At 47.3% G+C, this 18,336-nt stretch overlaps 1 protein-coding gene across 1 annotated transcript in view; it reads right to left on the bottom strand.

Annotated features, from left to right (window-relative positions):
• LOC126210459 (centrosomal protein of 164 kDa) overlaps positions 1-18,336 on the bottom strand; it is a 644,242-nt gene that overhangs the window by 223,506 nt on the left and 402,400 nt on the right. Inside the window, exon 2 of the mRNA XM_049939692.1 lies at positions 534-645. Within this exon, the coding sequence (XP_049795649.1) occupies positions 534-645 (112 nt within the window). The remainder of the gene's footprint in view (positions 1-533; positions 646-18,336) is intronic.

The raw sequence follows: 18,336 nt of genomic DNA, 5'->3' as shown, positions 1-18,336 counted from the left end.
GAAGATTCTGATTCATGATCGCGGGTAACTTATTTCTGTTGATTGAAGACCACTTTTTCAATAGGCGTAGCCACTGAAACTTCTTGACAGATCAAAACTGTGTCCTAGTACAGTATGTAGTTCCAATACGTCAGGCATTCACACCGCTGCAGTGTGAAATACTCAATATGGAGTTAACCATTTGTCCATTAGTAATACTGGGCTCGGACCTAGAGTTTCATCGGCGTAAGGTTGCTTCAAAACTTTAAACGTTTTCGTAAAGGTTTTGCTCGCTTTTGCTGAAAATTTCGCATGGCATCGTTGCTCCTCATATCCGACACTGCAACGAACACCACAAACACTCTATCCAAACAACTACGGCTCAGAAACCAATCGTGATATGAACAACGCGTAGCAATGAGTATGAGTAGTATTTCGGGAGTCCGTAACTAATGCTGTGCCGCCAACGACATGTCGCAAGTTTCTTCTAGGTACAAAATAATCAAATAAAAACGATCTTCGTGTACTACGTCAGAAAGAATGTGTGGACTCACCAAGGCTTCCAACCCGGCGGTAGCGCTTGCATGAGACCATCCCGCGCCAGATGCAGCAGATGCGGCTCGCTATCCGGATCGATGCCGATCTTCACTGCGTAGTCGTGAACCTCTGCAACAATAAAGCACACACTGTGTAAACGTGGCGTAAATTTCAAACGCAGTGTTGGCGCATTATCGATCCCGATTAGGATTTCGACATCGATATTACTTAATATCGAGATTAAATGATGAACTTATAAAATGGCTTAAAAGGAACATAACAAGTTCGGCATAATGTACAGAAATAACGATCTTTACGAAACGCACAATGTCTGTCTGCTGGGTGTAATAAATTGAGAACAGTGTGGTATACAGCTGAAGTACAAAGGACATTTTTTGTAGCTTTGGATTGACAGTATACCTACTAACAATTCCATACTAACCTAAAATACGATACTCCAGATAATAACAAAAATTATGGTAGTAGGTCTTTTTCTGTTACAGTTTGCAAATTATTTTCTCTAATGCACGTTTGTAGACCTACAGTTCATTCCATAAATAAAAGATAACTTCACTGTTTTCTTATAATTAATTGTTTTTCTCAGTAGGAGACGAAATACAAAAAAAAAAAAAAGAAAAGAAAACCTGGAGGTTTTTCATTGCCTTCGAACATGCTACTGCATCTTGAACATCGGAACGTATTGTCGTTATGAATGAAGTTAAAAACATTTAGTTTAAATAATAAAAAATGTCGGTAATTGTAACAAGCAGTGTGATACTTTTTAGCCGCGTTCTCACTCTCAGCTACAATTCCTGACAAAAAGTGAAGCGCCCAGAAAGACAGGAGGAAACTAAATGAAACCTCACGGGCTGAGAGGGTTCATGATGTCATTTCAGTGATTACAAAACCGAGTCAAATTTACAAAGAGCTTGACGGTACGAGCCTACTCAACAGTATCATGTTGCAGCCCATCTGGCCTGGATGCATACGCTGATTCGATTGGGAAGGGTGTCATAAAGCCGTTGTCTCTTGCCCTGAGGCAAAAATGTTCTAACTGGTGCTTGATATTCTGGGTGCTGGCACTGAAGCTGGTTCCACGACATACACTGCTGGCCATTGAAATTGCTACACCAAGAAGAAATGCAGATGATAAACGGGTATTCATTGGACAAATATATTATACTAGAACTGACATGTGATTACATTTTCACGCAATTTGGGTCCATAGATCCCGAGAAATCAGTACCCACAACAGCCACCTCTGGCCGTAATAACGGCCTTGATACGCCTGGGCATTCGAGTCAGAGACTGGATGGCTTGTACATGTTCAGCTGCCCATGCAGCTTCAACACGATACCACAGTTCATCAAGAGCAGTCACTGGCGTATTGTGACGAGCCAGTTGCTCGGCCACCATTGACCAGACGTTTTCAATTGGTGAGAAATCTGGAGAATGCGCTGGCCAGGGCAGCATTCGAACATTTTCTGTATCCAGAAAGGCCCGTACAGGACCTGCAACATGCGGTCGTGCATTATCCTGCTGAAGTGTAGGGTTTCGCAGGGATCGAATGAAGGGTAGAGCCATGGGTCGTAACACATCTGAAAGATAACGTCCACTGTTCAAAGTGCCGTCAATGCGAACAAGAGGTGACCGCAACGTGCAACCAATGGCACCCTGTACCATCACGCCGGATGATACGCCAGTATGGCGATGACGAATACACGCTACCAATGTGCGTTCACCGCGATGTCGCCAAACACGGATGCGACCATCACGATACTGTAAACACAACCTGGATTCATCCGAAAAAATGACGTTTTGCCATTCGCGCACCCAGGTTCGTCGTTGAATACACCATCGCAGGCGCTCCTGTCTGTGATGCAGCGTCAAAGGTAACCGCAGTCGTGGTCTCCGAGGTCTTGCAAACGTCCCCATCTGTTGATCCAGGGATGGAGACGTGGCTGCACGATCCGTTACAGCCATGCGGATAAGATGCCTGTCATCTCGACTGCTAGTGATACGAGGCCGTTGGGATCCAGCACGGCGTTCCGTATCACCCTCCTGAACCCACCGATTCCATATTCTGCTATCAGTCATTGGATCTCGACCAACGCGAGCAGCAATGTCGCGATACGATAAACCGCAATCGCGATAGGCTACAATCTGACCTTTATCAAAGTCGGAAACGTGATGGTGCGCATTTCTCCTACTTACACGAGGCATCAGAACAACGTTTCACCAGGCAACGCCGGTCATCTGCTGTTTGTGTATGATAAATCGGTTGGAAACTGTCCTCATGTCAGCATGTTGTAGGTGTCGCTACCGGCGCCAATCTTGTGTGAATGCTCTGAAAAGCTAATCATTTGCATATCACAGCATATTCTTCCTGCTGGTTAAATTTCGCATCTGTAGCAGTTCATCTTCATGGTGTAGCAATTTTAAAGGCCAGTAGTGTATGTTCAATTGGGGACCAATCTGGGGATCTTACTGGCTACAAGAGTACCTGACCAACATGTACACAGTTCAAAGAGACCTACGTCACGTGTGGGCGAGCACCTTTTTTTGTTGAAAAACGGCACCACGATACTGTCGCACGAGAGGCAACACATGAAGACCGTTCTGCCGGCAGAATTCCCGCAGTCACTACCAGCCGTGACCTGAAGGTGTACCCAATGGTTCCCCACACTATGATGCTAGGAGTAAAGCCGTCGGCACACGGACCGTGCTGTCGAACGTTAACGTTGAGCGTGCCAAGTTCAACGTGCTGGAACGCTCAGGAAAGATGCGACTTGAGCATACGGTACGTGGGCCCCAAAGTGGTATACGCGATCTCTCTCCAGTGGCAGTTGAAGGATGCTTCTAGTTCGTAAAACACACTGTTTACTCAACGGGCGCGCCTAAAATTCGCATGCTAGCTCCATTAAAACGCACATTTACTCCATCGTCCACGAAAAGGAAAGTACCATGTCCAGTCCATAAGGACACAGGCTTATAAAAGTTCCATTACAAAAAGTGCAGTACAAATTTGGAATACATCTCCGCATTATTTCATCATTCCCACATTTTAGTAAAACCCCAAAGTCAGTCTTGCTTGATCACTGTTCCTACCCAGTAACAGAATCTTTGCAACATGTGAATTACGAGGCGTAAAAGAAAAAGGAGCAAAATATCTTTATACAAGTAGCGCAAGCTGTCCTGTAGACTAAGCCAATCAAACAAAGTCACCCCTCAAAAAAAAAGGTGAACTTATATTTACATAACATCAAATATTATAGTATATATTTATATTAATCTAATAATAAACTATCAGAACCTAATAAAAACGCGAATTTTAGGGAATAAATTTGACAGTGTCAAGGGGCGAACTGCCACACCACCCAACAACTCATTAGAGGACATTGACGCTACTTACTACGCTAAACCAACACCACACCATGTGAACTTAATCATGTTATCTTAACCCTTGCTGTAAACTTTAATCGTAGATATGTTACTAATTGAAATTTAATCATAACAAATTGTACCAAGAACAATACGTTTTGGGTGCATCTTCAGTGTGTTGCTGCCTTCAAATAGCCTACTCTCATAATACGAAAGTTACAATAATTCTTTTGCTACGAATATGATGTCACTCATTATTTTATTGGAACGAATCACACAGTTAACAACGGGTTTTCTAGTGATTCTCAATTTGCTGGTGCTCAGAAACGGCATATATACATATAGGTTTGAAATGAATGCCAATATGGCACCTAACAACTCTGTACTGAAGGGAGACGGCGTGCTTGTGACGTAGGTGGCGTTGTGCCCTCATTGGTCAGCGCTCAGACGCACGCTCAGAATATCTGACATGGCAGATATTGCTCTGCACGTTCGGAAAGACTCCCGAGCGTGCTATTCCACGCTATGACGTCAGAAACACGGCACGCTCAACGTTCGGATGCAAGGTCCGTGTGCCGACGGTTTAACGATGGTATTCCTCTCAAAAATGCTGGAAAAATCAGAGTTCTCCCAAGTCGCCGTCACAACCGTCGACGATGGCCATTCGGGATACTGCAGAAAAGTGATTCATCGCTGGGCACATTGCGACACCATTCATTATCAGGCCATGCTTCCCACTCCAGACGCAGCCGTTAGTGTCGTGGTGTTAACAGTAGCCTAAGCATGGGACCGTAATTTCCTCTCCGACCATTGGTTTGGGATGACATGCAATGTCGAAGGGAGTCCATTTATTTGTTCTCGGATAGCAGGCACAGATGTGAATGGCGCACTACGTACTTGGTGAACAATACATCGATCCTCTCTTGTGGTAGGCAGACGTGGTCGTCCAGAACCTTGATGACAAGTGTCCTCATGTTTCCACGCAGTCCAACATCAAGCCAGTGTCACACATGAATGCCCCACAAAAATGCGGGTACTGCACACCAACGACCCTCTGCCGAAATGCAAACCCATCGTGAGGCACCTCTGAAACTGTCACGTGCTGATAACGCTGTCTTATACACGTACACAACATCTCAGTCTCCTTCACAGTAATCACTCAACATCTCACGCTGTTCACGTCCTTTACATCTACATCATACTCCGCAAGGCACCAAATGGTGTGTGGCGGAGGGTACTTTTGGTACCACTACGTGATCTCTCCGATGCTATTCCACTCGCGAATAGTGCGTGGGAAGAATGATTATCGGTAAGCCATTGTATTGGCTCTAATTTTCTCTTCGTGGTCGATAAGCGAGATGTATGTGGGGCGGGGGGATTAGCAACGGCCTTGCCGCTGTGGATACGACGGTTCCCGTCATATCACCGAAGTTAAGCGCTGTCGGGCGTGGCCGGCTCTTGGATGGGTGACCATCCGTGCCGCCATACGCTGATGCCATTTTTCGGGGTGCACTCAGACTCGTGATGCCAACTGAGGAGCCACTCGACCGAATAGTAACGGCTCCGGTCAAAGAAAACCATCATAACGACCCGGAGAGCGGTGTGCTGATCACACGCCCGTCCTGTGCGCATCCTCAGCTGAGGATGACACGGCGATCGGATGGTCCCAATGGGCCACTTGGATCTTTTCTATCAGTGCTACCTTACAGGGATCCCAGATACACTCCTGGAAATGGAAAAAAAGAACACATTGACACCGGTGTGTCAGACCCACCATACTTGCTCCGGACACTGCGAGAGGGCTGTACAAGCAATGATCACACGCACGGCACAGCGGACACACCAGGAACCGCGGTGTTGGCCGTCGAATGGCGCTAGCTGCGCAGCATTTGTGCACCGCCGCCGTCAGTGTCAGCCAGTTTGCCGTGGCATACGGAGCTCCATCGCAGTCTTTAACACTGGTAGCATGCCGCGACAGCGTGGACGTGAACCGTATGTGCAGTTGACGGACTTTGAGCGAGGGCGTATAGTGGGCATGCGGGAGGCCGGGTGGACGTACCGCCGAATTGCTCAACACGTGGGGCGTGAAGTCTCCACAGTACATCGATGTTGTCGCCAGTGGTCGGCGGAAAGTGCACGTGCCCGTCGACCTGGGACCGGACCGCAGCGACGCACGGATGCACGCCAAGACTGTAGGATCCTACGCAGTGCCGTAGGGGACCGCACCGCCACTTCCCAGCAAATTAGGGACACTTTTGCTCCTGGGGTATCGGCGAGGACCATTCGAAACCGTCTCCATGAAGCTGGGCTACGGTCCCGCACACCGTTAGGCCGTCTTCCGCTCACGCCCCAACATCGTGCAGCCCGCCTCCAGTGGTGTCGCGACAGGCGTGAATGGAGGGACGAATGGAGACGTGTCGTCTTCAGCGATGAGAGTCGCTTCTGCCTTGGTGCCAATGATGGGCGTATGCGTGTTTGGCGCCGTGCAGGTGAGCGCCACAATCAGGACTGCATACGACCGAGGCACACAGGGCCAACACCCGGCATCATGGTGTGGGGAGCGATCTCCTACACTGGCCGTACACCACTGGTGATCGTCGAGGGGACACTGAATAGTGCACGGTACATCCAAACCGTCATCGAACCCATCGTTCTACCATTCCTAGACCGGCAAGGGAACTTGCTGTTCCAACAGGACAATGCACGTCCGCATGTATCCCGTGCCACCCAACGTGCTCTAGAAGGTGTAAGTCAACTACCCTGGCCAGCAAGATCTCCGGATCTGTCCCCCATTGAGCATGTTTGGGACTGGATGAAGCGTCGTCTCACGCGGTCTGCACGTCCAGCACGAACGCTGGTCCAACTGAGGCGCCAGGTGGAAATGGCATGGCAAGCCGTTCCACAGGACTACATCCAGCATCTCTACGATCGTCTCCATGGGAGAATAGCAGCCTGCATTGCTGCGAAAGGTGGATATACACTGTACTAGTGCCGACATTGTGCATGCTCTGTTGCCTGTGTCTATGTGCCTGTGGTTCTGTCAGTGTGATCATGTGATGTATCTGACCCCAGGAATGTGTCAATAAAGTTTCCCCTTCCTGGGACAATGAATTCACGGTGTTCTTATTTCAATTTCCAGGAGTGTAGATGAACAATACGCAAAGAATCGGGCGAACAAGCGCCTTATAAGCCACTTCTTTCGCGGATGAGTTACATTTGCTTCAGATTTTTCCGATGAACCTGAATCTGGCGTCTGCTTCTACCACTTTCTGTTTTATGTGGTCATTCCACTTAAGGTTGCTCTGGATAGTTACGCCTAGATATATTACGGTAGACGCTGTCTCCAGCTGTTTGTCATCAATTGTGTAGTTGCACAGTAGTGGATTTCTTTTCCTATCTATGCGCAATATGTTACATTTATTTACGTTCAGGTTCAACTGTCAGAGCCTGCACAATTCATCAATTCTCTGCAGGTCGTTCTGCTAATTTTTACTATCTTCTGGCGTTGCTGCTTTGGTATAGACAATTGCACCATCTGCGAATAGCCTTAAAGAGCATCCGACCTTTTCTGCTAGATCATTTATATATATCGTAAACAGCAAAGGTCCTAACTTCCCTGTGGCACTCCAGATATTGCCTTTGTATCTGCCGATTTAGTTCCGTTAAGAGCGACGTGTTGAGTTCTATCTGCAAGAAAGTCTTGAACCCAATTCCAAGTCTGCTCTGATACACCGTGAGCTCTTATTTCTTTCATTAAACGGGACGGTGCCTAATGCCTTACAGAAATAAAGGAACACGGCATTAGTCTGAGCGCCGTTGTCCACTGCGCTGTGGATCTCATGGAGTAACAGATCGAGCTGAGTTTCGCAGGATCTCTGTTTGCAAATCCATGTTGATTTTTATAGAGGAGATGTTCATTTTCCAAAAATGTCATAATTCTTGAGCATAAAACATGTTCCATAATTCTACAACAGATTGACGTCAACGATATAGGTCTATAATTGTGTGGAACTGTCTTACGGCCTCTCTTAAAAACGGGAATGACCTGCTCTTTTTTCCAGTCGTTAGGTACCTTTCGTTGCTCAAGCGTTCTACGATAAATTACTGCTAGAAGGGGAACAAGTTCTTTCGCATAATCTTTATTGAATCTCATAGGAATCTTATCTGGTCCTGGAGCCTTTCCAGTACTAAGCGATTGTAGCTGCTTTTCTATTACGTGATCGGCCATCTCAGTGTCTGCTATTTCGACGTTCGTACGACGGTTGAAAGGAGCGACAGTGTTACGATCTTCCACGGTGAAACAACTTCGGAAGACCGAATTCAGTATCTCGGCCTTCTCTCTGTTATCTTCCGTTTTGGTGCCAGCGTGGTCGCTGACAGAATGAATAGATGATTTTGACCCACTTACTGATTTTTCATACAACCAAAATCTGTTAAGGTTTTTCCTCAGGACGGTTGACAATGTCTTACTTTGAAAATCATTGAACGCTTCTCTCATTGCTCTCCTTACGTTCATTTTCACTTCGTTGAGCTTTTGTTTGTCAGCTAGGATTTTACTTCTCTTGAATCTGAGATGAAGTGCTCTTTGTTTACGTAGCGCTTTTTTAACGCGGCTATCAAACCGTGGTGGATCTTTCCCATCCCTTAAAACCTTACTCAGAATATATTGAACGATCCTAAAATTCCGGAACTTTGTCCACAGAATTTTTCTGTACTTACCTTTTACTTATTGTGCCTGGTCTCCTTCGAAATGCTCTCCTCCACAATTAACACACGGCTTCTAACGCCGTTTCCACTTCCGGAAACAGTCTTGGTACGCCTCTTGCTGGATCGCATGAAGGGCCGACAGCGAATTTTCTTTTGTCTCGTCTATCGCCGCAAAACTTTGTCCTTTCAACGGGGTTTTCAACTTTGTGAATAAAAGAAAAGTCCGCAGGGTTCAGGTCTGGAGGATGAGGCGGCACAGTGACTTTGTTTTTAGTTCAATACTCACGCACCAACAGGGATGAATGTGCGGGTGCGCTATCGTGATACAAGAGCCATGAATTGTCTCGTCACATTTCAGGCCGTTTCCTTCTCACATTTGCTGTTACATGCCTCTGAAATCTCTCGGACAATGAGTCTTCGATTGGCACGAACAATTTCGTCGATGTTGCTGGCATAAGCATCGTCGGTAGACGTCGAAGGGTGTCCCGGATGAGAGTCGTCTTTAACTTCCGTCCGACCATTTTTAAACCGCGTGAATCATTCGTAATACCGAGTACAGCTTAAGCACTCATCGTCGTAGGCTTCCCGCATCATTTGGTGTGTCTCTGTAAAGGTTTTCTTGAATTTCACGCAAAATTTAATGAAAACACGTTGCTTCTCTAACTATGCCATCCCGAAATTCGCAAACTGTGCGATAGCGTTCTACTCAGTACAGCACTGAACAATAACTAACAGATATACAACAGAGAAACTTGCGGGATTTACACGTTAAACACAGGCGTGTTCAGGGATGCCAACCGCATTTCTCCCCAATACACCTTTCTTTCTTTATCCCGTAGTGTGCGCAGGGTCGGCAGGGTTAAGTGCGGAATTGGCATGGTTAATTGGAAGGGGTGGCCGGATGCCCTTCCCCCAGGACGGAATTTGTGTACCCCAGCTGTCTGCGTCTAGTGTAAAATGGTTCAAATGGCTCTGAGCACTATGGGACTTAACATCTAAGGTCATCAGTCCCCTAGAACTAAGAACTACTTAAACCTAACTAACCTAAGGACATCACACACATCCATGCCCGAGGCAGGATTCGAACCTGCGACCATAGCAGTCGCTCGGTTCCAGACTGAAGCGCCTAGAACCGCACGGCCACACCGGTCGGCCGTCTAGTGTAAATCGTCAAACAGTGGGAAGGTGTTTCAAATGTCTGCGAGTCGTGTAACTGAGGCGGGACATGGGGACCAGACCGGTATTCACCTAGGAGGATGTGGAAAACCGCCTAAAAACCACATCCAGGCTGGCCGGCACACCGGCCGTCGTCGTTAATCCGCCGGGCGGATTCGACCCAAGGCCGGCGCGCCTACCCGAGTCCAGGAAGCAGCGCGTTAGCGCTCTCGGCTACCCTGGCGGGTATTTCTCCCCAATACACCATTGTCACGAAATTACGATCGTTCCGGAATTTTTTGAACAGACCTCGTATACCCTGCTAGGCCAGATGAAAACATTAAACACGAACAGCGCTAATTAATTCAGATGACAGTTCTACCTGTGGCAGAGAATTTCAGCTCTAATCATTTACGTACCCGTCCCGATGATGTGTATGTGCACCAAGTTACGGAGACATCCGACCACGTCTTGTGAGCGCTTCACTTTTCTTTCTCAGGAAATTTAAACTGACGGCGATCCTCGTGAGCTACTGCAATGGCATCGTCGGCTGCCGTCCAAAGCCATAAATTCTGCGTGGTGGCACTGCTTTCAATATGGTGTTAGCTAAGATGACTAAGGCGGATATTAATGATATATCGCAGGTTACCGCACTATAGCTGAGGCAAGAGTGAAATTCAAGGAAAAGAAAACTCAAATGTTGGATCTGAAAATGGATTTCGTACAGGTGTAAATTGGGGGCAACAAATGTGAGTAAATTAAACTCGAAGACGAAAATGCTGTCTCCCATTGCAAATTAACTAACAGTTGGAATATAAATCTCATGTGCAAACGCATTACTCTTCCGAGATCATAGAATTTTACTTTATTGGTTAACGTAGACATTCCGAATATGTACTTGTAATTTTTACTCTCGCGACAGTCAAATCACACTCAGCAGTTATTTCCTGCATTCACTCCACAATGTTTTGGTTTCTCAAACCATTATCTTACATGACTCGCTTTTCTGGGTCTATATTTATTTTCTACATCTGCTTACAGATTCCGCAGGCCAACATGCACTGCACGGCGAAAGGTACCTTGAACCACTGCTAATCATTTCATTTCCTATTTCATTCGCAAATGGAGCGAGGGAAAAGCGACTGTCTCTAAGCATCCGTTCGTGCCACGATTTGTCTTATCTTGTGTTCGCGGTCCTTAAGTGAGACGCACGTTGGTGATTGTAGAATCGTTCTGCGGTCAGCAGCAAATGCCTATTCCCTAACTTTCTCAGTCAACCGCAAATGACAGTTCCCTAACTTTCTCATTTCGTGGAAAGGATGTCTTTTCCTCTCAGGGACTCCTGTCCGAGTTCACAGAGCATTTCCGTAATCCTTGGTGTTGATCGAAAGTACCGGTAACAAATCTAGATGCCCTCTATGAATTGCTTCGATGTCTTCCTTAAGCTGAATCTGGTGGGAATCCCAAACACTCAAGCAGTTGGCTCAAAATGGCTCTGAGCACTATGGGTCTCAACTTCTGATGCCATCAGTCCCCTAGAACTTAGAACTACTTAAACCTAACTAATCTAAGGCCATCACAGACATCCACACCCGAGGCAGGATTCGAACCTGCGACCGAAGCGGTCGCGCGGTTCCAGACTGTAGCGCCTAGAACCGCTCGGCCACTCTGGCCGGCACTCAAGCAGTACTCAAGAATGGTTCCCACTAGTGTTGTGTATGTGGTCATCTTTACAGATGAACCACACTTCCCAAGAACTCTCCCAATAAATCAAAATCCTTACAACTGACCTTACGCGCTCGCTCCATTTCATATCTCTTTGCAACGTTGCGCCCTGGTATGTAACAGACGTGCCCGTGTGGAGCAGAACGCCACTCATACTGTATTGGAACATTATACAGTATAACTGTTTTTTCAACTCATCTTCATTAAATTATTCATTAACTTGCATTTTTGTACGTTCCACGTAAGTTGCCATTCATCACACCATATACAGAGTCCGCCAGAAAAATGTATGCACACTTTAAGGAACGAAAAGTATTACTTGTGTGGTGTCACCGCCAGACACCACACTTGCTAGGTGGCAGCCTTTAAATCGGCCGCGGTCGGTTAGTATACGTCGGACCCGCGTGTCGCGACTATCAGTGATTGCAGACCGAGCGCCGCCACACGGCAGGTCTAGAGAGACTCCCTAGCACTCGCCCCAGTTGTACAGCCGACTTTGCTAGCGATGGTTCACTGACTACATACGCTCTCATTTGCCGAGACGAAAGTTTAGCATAGCCTTCAGCTACGTCCTTTGCTACGACCTAGCAAGGCACCATATTCAGTTACTATATGTCTTCTGAACTGATAACATTGTGACTCATGTACCGTTCATCATTAATGGATTAAAGTTAAGTATGAAACTTAATTTCGTCCGCTTTCTGAATTCTCATTCCTTGTCATGTTCCAGACCTCACGTCAGTATAGTTCTTCCCTCCTCACGCCAGCCTGCGTGAGCTAAAACGCGTGCATTTCGGCCTCCTCCAGTAACACGGTGTTGGCTCTTTTGCCAACACAATAACTTGTGTGTTTATTTCACATTTAATAATTGATCACAAATGTTGTACAACCTTCAGTTTAGCACATGGTTACTTTAAATGTTCAAAATGTTCATCGTTGGCGGTTATACACATAACAAAACGACGAGCGGTCGCCGCAACTACGTCAGTCAATGTTACAGTGGAGAGCGTTGCACATGTCGCTGTAATAACCTGGCGAAGTTCCTCCAGCGTGCGTGGCTTACGTCGATAGCCGTTGTCTTTCACAGTTCCCCACAAGTAAAAGGCTGTAGGTGTTAGATCTGGTGACCGTGAGAGGGAGCTCACGGCCCCTCTTTGACCAATCCAATGTCCGGAAACTTGTCATCCAGGAAAGCTCGTATGGCTAGGTGGTAGTGTGGTGTCGCCCCATCTCGTTGGTAGAAGATCTCTTCATCGGCTCCATAAAGCAAAACTGATGTGCATAACATTTCCGGGTAAACTTCTCCAGTGACAGTAGCATCAAAGAAAAAGGGTCCTACTAAGCCCCTAGATGACAGTCCACACCATACATGAACCCCTGGTAAACTGACCGTTTTATCCACAGAAACATGCGGATTTTCCGGTGCCCAGTACACAGTTATGCCGATTCACGGTTCCACTAAGTTTAAATTGTGCCTTGTCACTCCACACTACCTTCGTCACAAACTGTTCGTCATCAGTTACCATTTGATGATATCATTCGAAAAACTGCATTCGGCAATCAGGATCGTCATCTTGAATCGCGTGCAGAAATCGTGGAATGTACACTTTCCACTTTGCAGCTTTCAGAATTCTTCGTACACTTGTGCTGTTAACCCCGACTTCACGTGCACATTGGATAGCAGATTTCTGTGGAGAATTAACAAACGTTTCCAACACGAGAGCCGACGGAGCAGGACTTGTAGCTGTACACTCGCTTCTTGATCTTCCCTTGTGAATATCACATCGTTCCATGCAATTCAAATTTGTCAATGATGCGTTAATTGTTAAACGGGTTGGCGGTTCTGTTTTAAACTACCGTCTCCACCGACGTTGTACTTCAACGGCATTATCAAACTTGAAAAACCACTTCAAAATACATTTTCGTTGCTCGAATATCAAGCGCGCTCCAGCTGTCTCGTTTTCTTAACACCGAGATGGAAGTACTGTACTAACATCTGTTGAGCCAAAGACTAGCTCAAATCGATCGACAATGTTGACAGAACCTGACAAAGAATGTATACATTTTTTTGGCGGACTAGGAGACTGATGACCTCAGATGTTGAAATGAAATGAAATGATCGTATGGCTTTGTTGGCCGGGAGGCCCCATGCGGGGAAGTTCGGCCGCCGTATTGCAAGTCCTTTTTAGTTGACGCCACTTCGGCGACTTGCGAGTCAATCATGATGAAATGATGATGAACACACAACACCCAGTCATCACGAGGCAGAGAAAAATCCCTGACCCCGCCGGGAATAAGTCCCATAGTGCTGAGAGCCATTTGAACCATTTATTTCAGGTTCATTATTTAATTGTAAAAAAGTCTGCTGGTATACTAATGAGATTAAAAAAAATGAAAAAAATTCCGTCCACCTCCGTATTCAGTGGTCAGGGTGTATGGCTATTGTGTGGAGGACCCGGGTTCGATTCCAGGTACTGCCAGGGATCTTTCCTTGGTGGATGGACTGGTATCCTTACCAGGTAGGATTGATGGTGGACATCGAAAAAGTGCAAAGAAGGGCAGCTCGGTTCGTGTTATAGCGCAATAGGGGTGAGAGTGTCACTGATGTGATACGCGAGTTGGGGTGGCAGTCACTGAAACAAAGGCGGTCTTCTTTGCGGCGAGATCTATTTACGAAATTTCAATAGCCAACTTTGTCTTCCGAATGCGGAAATATTTTGTTGACACCCACCTACGGGCCGGTCGAAGTGGCCGAGCGGTTCTAGGCGCTACAGTTTGGAACCGCGCGACCGCTACGGTCGCAGGTTCGAATCCTGCCTCGGGCATGGATGTGTGTGATGTCCTTAGATTAGTTAGGTTTAAGTAGTTCTAAGTTCTAGGGGACTCATGACCACAACAGTTAAGTCCCATAGTGCTCAGAGCCATTTTTTGAACCCACCTACGTAGGGAGAAATGATCATCATGATAAAAGAAGAGAAATCAGAGCTCGAACGGGAAGATTTAGGTGTTTCTTCTTCCCACGCGCCATTCGAGAGTGGAATGGTAGAGAAGTAGTATGAAAATGGTTCGACGAACCCTCTGCCAGGCACTTAAGTCAGAATTGCAGAGTAACCATGTAGATGTAGATGTATGTGGTGCACTTAGCCACTTGACAGAGTAGAAGCGGCTCCAAGGTCAAGAAGCCCGGGAGAGCCGTGTCCCGAATCCACGTCCTCCATATCGCATACAATAACGCCCCTGGCATAGGAGACACGGCGGTCGATCGGTCTGGGCAGAACGCAGACCTTTGCTTTGTTAGGTGGCCTACAGTGTAAACGCTGTTCTGTGTTCAAAATGTTCAAATGTGTGTGAATTCCTAAGGGACCAAACTGCTGAGGTCATCGGTCCCTAGACTTACACACTACCTGAACTAACTTATGCTAAGGAGAACACACACCCATGCCCCAGGGAGGACTCGAACCTCCGGCGGGAGGGGCCGCGCAATTCGTGACATGGCGCATCTAACGGCGCGGCCACTCCGCGCGGCGCAACAATTATGGGCTTGTTGTTGTACCATTTCAGCAGTTTTATGGGTCTGCTGACCTAGTTGTTGGTTTTTCTGACTGTTAATAATTCCCAATCTGTTTCTTTCCATTCCTCACAGTCAATCTTTTGCATTAAAAGTCCAAGAGTGACTGTAATTATGTCAAAACTCGGAATACAAGACGCACCGTAAAAATAATTTTGAAAACTATATAATTTACCAGAAGCATGCCAGCCTATTTTAAATCTTCTGCTTATTTCTATTGCGACCGTCCGCTAGCCATAGGCTTCCCCATACACAAAAATCATTAGATGCTTATAGGTCACCATTGTTAATTTTGGCCCGCATCTCGTGGTCGTGCGGTAGCGTTCTCGCTTCCCACGCCCGCGTTCCCGGGTTCGATTCCCGGCGGGGTCAGGGATTTTCTCTGCCTCGTGATGGCTGGGTGTTGTGTGATGTCCTTAGGTTAGTTAGGTTTAAGTAGTTCTAAGTTCTAGGGGACTGATGACCATAGCTGTTAAGTCCCATAGTGCTCAGAGCCATTTGAACCATTTTTTGTTAATTTTGTCAGTTTTCTTTAGTGCCCAGTGATATTACATTCTAATTCGCGTGCAATGTAAGTCTGATTTTGCACTTAGGTAACATGCGGCCAAAATAAATAAAAAATAAGTTCTGCGATAGGTCAAGATCAGACCTTATAAGAGTTTATTAGCACTGCTCTGTCTATGCACAGTGACTAGTTACGCTGGCCGGACAAAGTGTTAGTTACCTCCATTTAGAGGGCACACTGGTCGCTTTTCAGTGCCGTAGATGGTGTCGAAGTTGCACCAGAGGGTCACGTGGCGCTGCAGAGCTGACGTAAGTCACGACAGCGAAGTGTTGTGTGTGTGTGTGTGTGTGAGAGAGAGAGAGAGAGAGAGAGAGAGAGAGAGAGAGAGAGCGTGCACCCAAGGAAAGCTACGCATACCGCGCATGAACTTTTTTTCTTATACTGTATGTCATTTGGAACACTTATCCGCTGGCGGGATAAGTATTGTTGTCCTGAGTACAGGGGGCTGGCAACCACAGGCGAGACCTATTCTTGCTCAGCCTTGTGCCTGTTGCCAGCTTCTCCGACATATACATATGTTCCCGTGAAATTTTAAAGCCGACCAACACAGACCATGTTACTTTTAGAAACGGCGGAAATCTCTACGTTCCACAGCATGGCACACGCTTCGGGTGTTACGTCATACGAGCTACTTTTCTCTACTATACCATCGTCAGCAGCATGTCGGACAATGCATGAAGTAAATACGACAGGCACTAGCGACGGACTGTCTTGAGCACCCGAGGAAAGTGACTGAAGGGCCGAGAAACCATGAACAGGCGCCTCTTCACAAAGATTGGTGGTCGGAACCCTTGCCCTCTCTGTAAAGCAGGGCAAACAGCGATTCGGGTAGATGTGACGATGGATTACAATTTCGGAACACACCGTTCAGCGCCCACTGTTGACAATGCCGGTCCGCAGAAGACGACCCCTATGTGTTCCAACGTTGATTTGCGTCTACGTCTGTTCTCTGCGAACTACCGTTAGATGCATGGCCGAGAATGTGTCCCATTGTACCAGTTACCAGGGTTTCTTCCTGTTCCATTCACGTGTGGAGCGCGGGAAGAATGATTATCTTAATGTGTCTGTGCGTGCAGTTTTTATCCTAATCGTATCTTCACGATCCCTATGCGAGCGGTGCGTATGGGGTAGTAGTATAATGCTAGAGTAATCATTTAAAGCCGGTTCTTGAAACTTTGTTAATAGACTTCTCGCGATTGTCTTCCATAGTCTGCCATTTCAGTTCCTTCAGTATCTCTGTGACACTCTCCCACGGATTAAACAAACCTATGACCATTCGTGGTGCCCTTTCCTGTATACGTTCAGTACGCCCTGTTAGTACTATCTGGTACGGATCCCAAACACCTGAGCAATATTCTAGAACCGGTCGGACTAGTGATTTGTAAGCAATCTCTCCAACGACATCGTCAACTGCGATTGTAGCGGATTCCGGGTAATTGAGATTGGAGCGTGGATCAGTGGAAACGTGTCGCCTGATCAGATCACGTTCCTTGTTAAATAGGGTCGATGGATAAGCCAGTATTCAGGCGAACCGCTGCTCGGAACATGCAACGCGCTTCGTTAACAAGCCACGTTTATAACCATAAATAATAAGATAAGATACTTTATTGTCACATAACATGTTTTTATACAATCATTCGATTGAGAATATTGGTGACTCGTCAGTCTTTAACCTAAGTTTCCAGAATGAGATTTTCACTCTGCAGCGGAGCTAAGTTGTTACAGTATTTTATATACTACAGGAAATACGTAATACATACATTGCTTATTACACTCCTGGAAATGGAAAAAAGAACACATTGACACCGGTGTGTCAGACCCACCATACTTGCTCCGGACACTGCGAGAGGGCTGTACAAGCAATGATCACACGCACGGCACAGCGGACACACCAGGAACCGCGGTGTTGGCCGTCGAATGGCGCTAGCTGCGCAGCATTTGTGCACCGCCGCCGTCAGTGTCAGCCAGTTTGCCGTGGCATACGGAGCTCCATCGCAGTCTTTAACACTGGTAGCATGCCGCGACAGCGTGGACGTGAACCGTATGTGCAGTTGACGGACTTTGAGCGAGGGCGTATAGTGGGCATGCGGGAGGCCGGGTGGACGCACCGCCGAATTGCTCAACACGTGGGGCGTGAGGTCTCCACAGTACATCGATGTTGTCGCCAGTGGTCGGCGGAAGGTGCACGTGCCCGTCGACCTGGGACCGGACCGCAGCGACGCACGGATGCACGCCAAGACCGTAGGATCCTACGCAGTGCCGTAGGGGACCGCACCGCCACTTCCCAGCAAATTAGGGACACTGTTGCTCCTGGGGTATCGGCGAGGACCATTCGCAACCGTCTCCATGAACCTGGGCTACGGTCCCGCACACCGTTAGGCCGTCTTCCGCTCACGCCCCAACATCGTGCAGCCCGCCTCCAGTGGTGTCGCGACAGGCGTGAATGGAGGGACGAATGGAGACGTGTCGTCTTAAGCGATGAGAGTCGCTTCTGCCTTGGTGCCAATGATGGTCGTATGCGTGTTTGGCGTCGTGCAGGTGAGCGCCACAATCAGGACTGCATACGACCGAGGCACACAGGGCCAACACCCGGCATCATGGTGTGGGGAGCGATCTCCTACACTGGCCGTACACCACTGGTGATCGTCTAGGGGACACTGAATAGTGCACGGTACATCCAAACCGTCATCGAACCCATCGTTCTACCATTCCTAGACCG

Source organism: Schistocerca nitens, chromosome 10 (genome assembly GCF_023898315.1).
Source record: "Schistocerca nitens isolate TAMUIC-IGC-003100 chromosome 10, iqSchNite1.1, whole genome shotgun sequence".
NCBI classification, from domain to species: Eukaryota; Metazoa; Arthropoda; class Insecta; order Orthoptera; family Acrididae; genus Schistocerca; species Schistocerca nitens.
Note: the sequence above shows the minus strand (reverse complement) of the source record. Positions and strands in the feature narration are given on the sequence as shown.